Here is a 10,546-nt window from a genome sequence, read left to right on the forward strand (position 1 = left end):
AATTATGAGCCAGTTTTTTAAATTCGACTCCTACACAGCTGATTTCGGTTTTTTCCATATAAAAAAATTCACTATTTGTGTAAAAAAATACAAAAAACAAAATTGCGCCATGTAAGAGGCGAATTAAAAAAAAATAGCTCGTAATTGTTATTCCACATATTTTTCCGAAAATTTTGAAAAAAAAAAGTCCTTCGTAGCTAAAAAATTGGAGGCCCTGGACTGTTTTTGGCATTTTAAGCGATTTCGGGCAAACGAACAATAAACAATTAATTTTTTTGCACTAATTATTCATTTTTAGACATATAATCAATCTTCAATGTATAAGAAATTGCACTCCAATAGCCCGCACCTTTAAAAACTCATGGTAGTCTTCCCTCAAGTTCGAAAGGCTCGTGATTAAGCTTTTGTTTGAAATTGAAGTTTATTTTTAGTTGCGTTTTTATTCTGATCAGATGCACTGTTCGTTGAGTTTTAAGAAATGTTTCTTTCATCCGGATAAACAATTTATCAATCAGACATGAATTTACTGTCATGTGATAATGGAGGATTCGTTTGGAATGAATTGATCACTGATTTATTTCATATCATCAAAATATTTTCATTGGAATAAAAACATAAACTTATGATTTGAATGAGTAACTCAATAGATGATCACAAAATGATGAGTTTTATTGAATCCAAATAGATAATTTATTAATTAGAAAATGAATGCATTATTCATTCTTTTATCGAATGAAAGGATTTTCATTGAAATAAAATTATGAACTCGTTGAAATGATTTGTAGAATTTTAAATGAAGAGTTCTATTTGATTTATACTTGCCATTGCTCCAATTTTTCATCGTGAAAATGAGAATTAAATGAAATCTCAAGGTTTTTAAATATTCTTCGACAATAATGAAGAAAAACAGTCATGAAATAAAGGGTTAATAAAAAAATCAGTAGCAATCGAATTTCTAACATTTTTATTTCCCCTGCCATCGTAAAATCAGCATAAGGCATTTTTATTTACAAATAGTATAAAAGAATATATATAAAAACAATAGGCACTGTCCCTAAATATCTGACGATTGGAAATATTCAAAGTACGATTCTAGATTACTGGCAGTCTGGTTTGTGTGACAGATTCAAATGTAATGAGTACGTAGGGGAATTGTTTTTATTGTAGGGGTAACTCGACTAAGGGGTTCGGAACGAAGAGTATTGTTGAGAATGGATCAAGGGAGTTCTGAGTTCCAGTAATTTTTGTTTCTTACACTGAGAGAAAAACAAACACGTTGTCAAACAAATCTTGTTTGGGCCAACAAAATCACTAGTTGAAAATTGCCAAAAAAGAATTTTTTTCGTTCGAATTTGAAAGTCTCAAACATGAATAATTGTTCTGCTTTCGACAGCCACGAAATATTTGGCTCAAGAGGCGGATAATTCACACCAGACGGTGCCTTTTCAGGATGAAAATATCTCATATAGAGGAGAATTTATCAACAAATATTTTATCCCTAAGTTACAAGATTGCTATCATATCATTATTATTGTTTCATTTTAGGGTTCATTTGTTGTCTGTGATTATTAGACCGCCGAAACGAAAAACTACTGTCCCTTGTTCCGCATAAAACAAAGATTTTTCGCGAGCAAAATACGTATGGGAGTATCGAATGACGAAGGAGTAGTGCTAGAAATGACATTTCTTGCGTGTACAGGGAATGCAATTTTTTTTGAACACAAAAAATCATTTTTTGATAATTTTCAAAAAACTATTTTCTTGGCACAAGTAAGACTTGTTTGAGAACTTTGTCGTTTTCCTCTCAGTGTAGAGTCTGAGTTCAACTGGGTTCCCGCGCGCGCAATTACGCCTTTATTATAGTTTTTCTTCAAGATGGCCGCACAACAAGTGCTGAAGATTTGTACGCTGCTTGATTATTCTAATAAAAGTATTATTAAACGTTAAATCGGAGTCAAAATATGGTTTAAAATACCCCAGCTGTCACCTATTCCCACAGATATTATTAGTGATACACATTCTGGACGGAATTCAATGTTTTATTTTATCGAGGGAATTGCGGCTTTCTTCTTGTCAACCAGTCTTGTTATGTCTCCTTAAGTTCACACACGAAAAAATTCACAGAAACACCTAACGAATTCGATAGAAAATTTCATTAATTTTTGACCAACTATTCAGCAGCAAATGTACAATATAAACTACTTTAGGGAAAAAATCAGTAGAATTTCATCTTTCTATACAATTTTTCTATTAAAACATTGTCTATATTTAGGAATTCCTCGACATGAATTTTCTGAAGTTTTTTTCACTGTATTATCCTTCTCCTTTCATTAGGACAATGAAGGAAAAAATAGAAAATTTGAGCCGAGAAATTTCTGTAGCAAATATCTCAATAGAATATGATTGAAAAATCGAATTCTATTGATTTTTCCACTAGAATATTCTCCATTGAACATCTCTATTGAAAAAAGCGCAGATAAGCTGCGAAATTTTTCAATAGTCGGCCAAACAATCGAAAATTCAGTAGAAATCTAAAGGAATGTTTTTACGAATTGGCTAGATTTTCTTATGGAATTTTTTCGTACGTGTTATTCATTAAAAAATAATGATCTTTTGGGAAAATGTTTGAGTACGCCATCTCACAATTTAGTCTCATGCTTGACTTTAACTTTGAGCATTTGGTTCATCCTGGAGCCATACGAATTATTTAAATAACAGAGAGTTCCCATGGACGTCAGCACACCATTGGCCACGGAACTCCCATGATCAATGGTTTCTTCGGTTTCGAATGCAAATCGCCTTTGCACGTCGTTCTCGTGGCTGAGGGCGTGGAGATTTCTCACGTCACCCTGCAGCTCTGAATCTGTTTCTTCGTCGTTATCGGCACTATCGACGTCACCTGGAATTCGTAGCAATCGGAAAGTTAGAAACATGTACTTTTGAAGGAGAAATATATCACAAAAAAATGTCATAAAAACACTTGGCGAATTCTACAGAAAATGCTATTAGTTTTTGGCTGGTTCTATTGGACAATTCCTCAGCTCTCTTAGGCATTTTTTATAGAAAATGTCCAATAAAAACTATTTTATAGAAAAAGTCTGTAGTATTTCATTTTTCCATACAATTTTTTATTGGGACATTTTCTACAGGAATTCCTCGACATGAATTTTTCAAGCTCTTTTCACTCTATTTTTTAACTCTTCTCATTAGAAAAAATCAAACAAAAAAAAATTGGGAAATTTGAACCGAAGAATTTCTATCGCAAATATCTCAAGAGAATAAGTTGAATAGAAAAATTGATTTCCATTTTTTTCTGTAGACTATTTCCCGTCGGAAATTCCCAATTTAAAAAACGCGCAGTAACCTCCAGAATTTTTCAAAGGAAATGGCTAAAGTCTAATGGAAAATTCCACAGAAATCCAATAGAGTTTTCTGGCGAATTCCCTAGATTTTTCTATGAAATTTTTTTGTACGTGTTCAATTATGGAAATTCACCATCAGAACTGTTGTTTGAGGGTTGCAGAAACCTCGAAGAATACGGTCTATTGACGTAAACACGACGCTCTCGTCCTTGATTAGTTTCGTTATTGTATTTGAACTCTCGTGGGAGGGTGTGACTTTTTGGGAGGGAATCTTGACTGCCCTCCATGTCACTTATCTCTTCTCCAGCCTCTGGTTCACCTTTGGAACTATCATCCTCACCATTTTGGCTAGAATTAGATATCAGATTCAATTTTATTTATCATAGTGCAGAAATTAGACTATTGTGTACTGTCAAAAATTCTTGGCAAAATTCATGGAAATTTTTATCATATTATATTTCTACTGAAATTTTAAGGAATTTCATCATTGAAAATTGAAAATTTGATGGAAAAATGGATGAAAACTGTAAATTTCAGTTAAATTACTCCATAAAAATTTCTAAAATTCCGGAAAACTCTGGTAAATACATTCTCAAATTTTTAATTAATTGAAAGTTCAAATGAGTTGAGGAATTTTCTTCATTCTGCTGCTCAAAAATTTGCAATTTCATTGAAGTCCCAACTAAACCTGTAATTTCATGATTTTCCCCCGTAAATCGAATTCAGTGTCGTTCTCCAGAAAATTGCTAGTCAACTATCCATGAAGTTTAAATTTTTTCTAGCAGTGTAGCAATTGAAAAAAATCCTTGTATTCCATCACTTCATCACTTCATAGAACAGAAAAAAAATTCAATAATGATCATTGATGTAAGATATCAACCTGTGCTCGGGTGTCCAATGAGGATAATGATGTCCCGAAGCCAGTGGCAAACACCTCGGAGCCAACAAAATTTCCGAAGTGTCATGTCTCTCCCGCTGCTCCAAATCCTTCCAAATATTGGAAGCAAGTGTTACAGGATGAAACGAAGAAGACGGCGGTGGGGGTAATAAACAATGCATCTTGATCGGGGGCCACGAAGTCAAGGGGGCCCCATTGCCGGCGTCACGTAAGGGAGACGACGACGCAGAGACTGGACATACAGTCGAATTCGGAGATGTGTGCAGTTTGGCGCTCGGCGGGGGTTGCTGATTAGCCGCCGAAATCGAGGAAGATAGGGACGTAGCCGATGCCGAAGGAGGTGGAACCAATTTTCCCTCTCTTATTTCTTCCTGAATAGCGCGTAATTCACGTAACTGCTGTTGCTTCTTCTCCCGCAATTTTTCGCGGATTAAATTTATGTTTAATGAGCCCATTGGACGCTCCACGTCGTTCTTCTTGTCATTTTGATCGTCTTCCTGTTGAGGGCGAGATGATGACATTAATTTGATGGTGAATTCATTTGAAAATAGCTTTAGGAATAGAATTTGCATTTGTCGCATGTGTATTCAATTTCTAATAAGTAAAACAGCCTCTCTGTTGGGGTTTTCTACGAAAAAATTTCGTAGAAAAATCTAGCGAATTCAATTTTTCTGTAAAGCTTATTCTGGTGAGATGTTTCATTCTATGAAAAGAGAAGGGAAATGGAGTAAAAAAGATTTAGAAAATTCATGTCGAGGAATTCGCATAGGAAATGCCTCAGTAAAGAAACTTGTATAGTCAAATAAAATTCAACTGATTATTTATTTAAATAAAACAGTAAAGTCTCAGAACTTTCCGATAGAACCGGCCAAAAATTAATAGAATCTTCGATAGGTTTCCCTGTGGAGTTTTTTCGTGCATGTTGTTACTGCTTCGTAGAGTTTTCATAAGATTAAGAAATAAGTCCGACAGAGAGGAAATAGTGAATGGATAATTATCATGGTAACTAACGATCTGACAGCCACTAGATACATCAAATTATTAATTTCCAATTTCCTCCCTATTGGGTTTATTTCCCAATATTATTCAAAAACGTTCTTTGAAAATGTTCAGCCTTTCTTCAACGTTTTTTTGATTGTACAATCATAATTTGTGAAGACTCCAGGGCTATGTAAAACTGAATAGCAATTAGAGATAATTTAAGATTATCAAAATAAAAAAAAAAACAACTAAGATCACGTTCGAAAGGTAATTCACCCGCGCTGTAAAATTTCAAAGGACCGCACAATGGCCTCGAGATGAAGGAGATTCTATAATAAATGAAAAAAGTAAATTGAATAGAATGAAATTGGGAATCGATAATGTTACATTTGAACTCACATAATTGTCAGCAATCGACAGTGGTCGCTTCCAAAAAGGAATCAGTTGTTTGGTATTCGTCTTACTGTTATTCCAGTGTTTCGTATCACCTAGTGCCTGAGGAGGCGGAGGGGGTGGCACAAACGTCGTTGGTTTCTTCTTCTTTCTGTTGAGATTAGATACAGCAGGGTTGGCAAAGCGACAATTGAACACCCCAGGAATTCCGTTGTTGCTTAACTTCACCTTTTGCATGCTGATGTTTAAACCGTTTGATAACTTCTTCGTGTCATAATAATCCATTCTTTTTTCTCCATTATTACCCTGAAAATGCGAATGAAAATTCATGAGTTTGATGTCGATACGAAAGTACTGCGATTATACAATATTTTTATTATTATCTACCTCATGTATACATTAAAATAAAATAAAAATTATGAATGATAAATTGAAATAAATAAAAAATGAATTAAAAAGAAATAAAATATTTCGATTTCATTTGTATTCAGCTTCTAATTCCTCCTAATTAATGAATTAATTACGAATGGTTAAACTTACATGACTGGAGAGAGTGGTAGCCGCACTATTTCCACTCATTCTTCCCCCAGCCTCGTACCTCAATCTCCTAACATGAAAGAATCGGTAGTACAGCGCCATGAAGCACAATCCACCGAAAAACAATGCAGTGAGAATTAAAATGAGAATCGCCGGTTTCGGTTGACTGGGAAACCTGAGGTGATTCTCGTTGATCCCCACAGCCCACACGCCGATCAACAGACTGTTCTCCAGGAACATAACAGTGTAAAATATGAGCATCTTCTGTCGATGATTCGTCTCGTGGAGATTCACGTAAGCGAAGACGTAGACGAACGCGAGTAACGATGCGAGGAAGGTTTTCCTGGTAAATGAGAGGCGCTCTCCACCGTGGAAGAGGCCGTCGGGGGTCAGCAGCAGCCACATGAGCATTGATAGCCAGTGCAGAGCCATGACGATTAGCAGCCACTGGCCTCCGTAAAGGGAGGCATAGGCAACCAGGGCTCCCACTCTAGCACTGACCGTTCCCAGCCGCCACGCGAGCTGTGCCAGCACCCCCAGCCACGTCAGCACCAGGCGCTCCAAGTTCCTGAGCCTTGCGGCACCTTTAAAGATGTTTAGCCGGTGGGTAAATGTGTTTTTTTTCATGGTCAAGGAAAATTCGGTTGCTTTTTCGGCTGACAGCAGAACATATAAAACGAACTTTTCTAACGTTAAAAAGAATTAATCGCAATAGTCTCGGCGGAAATGAATAAACTAATTTTTCCTTATACACGGGGTCTTATGAAATTGATGTTCAAATTGATAATTCAGATACTAGAAGACTCTAAAAATAGAAATAAAAGTGGAAGGTAATGTGTAAAATCATACTGAATCCAATGGCCAGAGAAAAATCTGGGGTATCCGGGCAAAAAGAGGAAATATTTGAATGATTCTGGCTTATATAAGCGCATGTTAGCGCATGCATTTGGCGCATTTTGTCTATTGCTTTTCGAAATAATGAATGTGGGTTGGTGGATTGAAATTTGGATCAAAGTGAAGGGAATATCTTCATCTCTCAGTTTTAAAAAAATCAATTTTTTTGGAAGTACTTGCGATTTTGGATAAACATCCGTAAAGAATTACATCCAGAATTTCGATGAATTTGATCGAATTCAGTAGTAAAGTGTAAAACGGTTCGAGTCGATTTTGACTATTGGCCGGTTTTCAATGAATACCTCGAAATCGAAGGCAGATAGCAAAATTTTTGTTATGACATCGTTTGTGGCCCTCAATTCACTCTACGAAAAAGGTCATTACGAAGATTACGTTATCTCCCTTAGATTCGAAGATATTCCTCGAAAACTCGACTGAAATACTAAATGCAAATACATTATCAGATTAATTCAATTAACGAAATCAATGGAAAATCTACAGTCGACTGTATTTGTTTCATGTTTTGTGAAAGAAAATGAAATTATTAGCCTCCGCTTTTTAGGATTCAATAAGAAGTCCAATAATGTCATTAGTTTAAACCCATTGCAAAGAGGAAAAATGTATTGTTAAGTGTATTTGTTACTCTTCAAAATTTATCTTCCAGTTTTTTGTATTCTTTAAATGAAAAAAACATTATTTGAGTTATTTGCCGCACCTTTACTGAAACTTGCTACTGCCCAGCACACACTCCAGAGGGATAAACCTGCTGACACAGCTGTTAGTTCACCCAGTTTACTGGCATCCCAGGTCTCTGACTCTAGCTCTGTTCTTCCCTCTTTTACCACGTTGTTACCAATTCCTATCGAGAGGAGGTATAATTGAAGGAGGAGCATTGGGGCTGCCTCGCAGAATGCGTGGATCAGTCGGAGAACGCATAGCTCTCGGACCTGTTGATTAATTTGTGACATTTATTATAAAAAACAATTAGTTTTTGGTAAAAGCCACCACAAAACAAATTGTTTGACTTGAATCTGTTAGTCTCAACGTTTGCATTGCAAATAAAATTTTCTGGAACAACTGAATCTATTTTTGCGTCAAAAATTTTTCATCTCAGAACAATCTTCAAATGGAAGGGCAGCACTAGATTTTTTTTGCAAATTTTAATTTGTTTGAGCAAATTTTTTTATTTTCTCTCAGTGTATGTCTGTTGAATTGCTGTTATTCTCATGAATTTATATCGATTGAATAAATTTGTTACTCGTTAAAATTTTATTCAAGTTTTTTTGGATTTTCTATATGAACAATTGGTTTTAATTCTTGAAGTTTAATTCTCGAATTTCAAAATACGTCTGATTAAATTTCGATTCTCATAAGTAAAAAATATTAAACAATGTTATTTAAAAAATCCGAAATATTGATTTCAATAATAATTGATTACATTAATTACCTCATGTTTAACAAACGTCAAATTGACAGGAATAAATAATTTAAAGTATCTCCACAGGACTCCGATCTGCGTGGTATGAAGAACGATGACACACCATACAGTCCAATTTAATTTCTTCTTGCCAGATGACGAGTCCTCTGACGCGACGTGGATGGTGAGTTTCCCGCGGGCGCCCCATAAGTACCACCGCATGCTTATGATCTAATCACCAATTCGTTCATTACAATATTTTGTCATGGATTTTCCTGGAATAAATTGTTGAATGTGAATTACTGACCTGTGAAATTATCAGCGATGCAATCACGAATCCAATGCTCAGTGGAAAAAATATTGACGGAGCTGTCGGATGATTCGCTAGAGCGTACCCCATCGCCAGATCGAAAACAACATCACAGAAGTAAGACGCTAGTGATATTATGTTGAATAGTACATCGCACAGGGGTAGGAATTCGTGCTGATGGAGTGACTGCTCGAAGTGGGCCATAATGGGCCTCTGCTGCCCATTTGAATCATCCAGGGCCTGGTTACAGTGGCATTTTTTACTGATAAAAGTTTTTCTGGAAACAACAATTCCTTTAAATTACTATTCCATTACGATGAATGGAAATGGAATTGAAAAGTTTCACAGCATTCAAAAGTGCATGAATACAAATACTGAAAAATCATCAGAATAATTCAAGCAATAAAATCCATCAATTGGGTCTAGTCAAAACTCATTAGAAAGAGGAAAAAATATATAGCTAAAATTGGATTTCAAATTTCCATAAATGATAAAGACGTTATTTGACTGTTTATTGAATGCTAAAAAGCCTCCAATTTACTTCAGAAAATAATTTCTGAAAAAACAAACAACAATAAATTTGCATAACAAAATTCCATGAATTTAATGAATGGAAATTCGTGTAATGGGGTGGGTGTTCAAAGTAGACCACAATGGATTGAAAGGGTTCTGTCGCCCATTTGAATCATCCAGGGTCTGGTTACAGTGGCATTTTTTACTGATAAAAGTTTTTCTGGAAACAACAATTCCTTTAAATTACTATTCCATTACGATGAATGGAAATGGAATTGAAAAGTTTCACAGCATTCAAAAGTGCATGAATACAAATACTGAAAAATCATCAGAATAATTCAAACAATAAAATCCATCAATTGGGTCTAGTCAAAACTCATTAGAAAGAGGAAAAAATATATAGCTAAAATTGGATTTCAAATTTCCATAAATGATAAAGACGTTATTTGACTGTTTATTGAATGCTAAAAAGCCTCCAATTTACTTCAGAAAATAATTTCTGAAAAAACAAACAGTAATAAATTTGCATCAAAAAATACCATGAATTTAATGAATGGAAATTCGTGTGATGGGGTGGGTGTTCAAAGTAGACCACAATGGATTGAATGGGTTCTGTTGCCCATTTGAATCATCCAGGGCCTGGTTACAGTGGCATTTTTTATTGATAAAAGTTTTTCTGGAAATAACAATTCCTTTAAATTACTATTCCATTACGATGAATGGAAATGGAATTGAAAAGTTTCACAGCATTCAAAAGTGCATGAATACAAATACTGAAAAATCATCAGAATAATTCAAGCAATAAAATCCATCAATTGGGTCTAGTCAAAACTCATTAGAAAGAGGAAAAAATATATAGCTAAAATTGGATTTCAAATTTCCATAAATGATAAAGACGTTATTTGACTGTTTATTGAATGCTAAAAAGCCTCCAATTTACTTCAGAAAATAATTTCTGAAAAAACAAACAACAATAAATTTGCATAACAAAATTCCATGAATTTAATGAATGGAAATTCGTGTAATGGGGTGGGTGTTCAAAGTAGACCACAATGGATTGAATGGGTTCTGTTGCCCATTTGAATCATCCAGGGTCTGGTTACAGTGGCATTTTTTATTGATAAAAGTTTTTCTGGAAACAACAATTCCTTTAAATTACTATTCCATTACGATAAATGGAAATGGAATTGAAAAGTTTCACAGCATTCAAAAGTGCATGAATACAAATACTGAAAAATCAT

At 34.8% G+C, this 10,546-nt stretch overlaps 1 protein-coding gene across 1 annotated transcript; it reads right to left on the minus strand.

Annotated features, from left to right (window-relative positions):
• Nucleotides 1–1,781: 1,781 nt before the first annotated feature.
• On the minus strand, nt 1,782–9,013 carry LOC107037846. The gene is made up of 8 exons (XM_015256620.2): nt 8,790–9,013; nt 8,513–8,713; nt 7,781–8,012; nt 6,175–6,755; nt 5,641–5,940; nt 4,243–4,757; nt 3,496–3,710; nt 1,782–2,899 (listed from the first exon to the last, which is right to left on the minus strand). Exons 1-8 carry the CDS (start codon nt 8,994–8,996, stop codon nt 2,640–2,642), a joined length of 2,511 nt encoding a protein of 836 aa, XP_015112106.1. The 5' UTR covers nt 8,997–9,013; the 3' UTR covers nt 1,782–2,639.
• Nucleotides 9,014–10,546: the final 1,533 nt, after the last annotated feature.

Source organism: Diachasma alloeum, unplaced genomic scaffold (assembly GCF_001412515.2).
Source record: "Diachasma alloeum isolate Michigan unplaced genomic scaffold, Dall2.0 Dall_scaffold_00271, whole genome shotgun sequence".
Taxonomy (NCBI): domain Eukaryota; kingdom Metazoa; phylum Arthropoda; class Insecta; order Hymenoptera; family Braconidae; genus Diachasma; species Diachasma alloeum.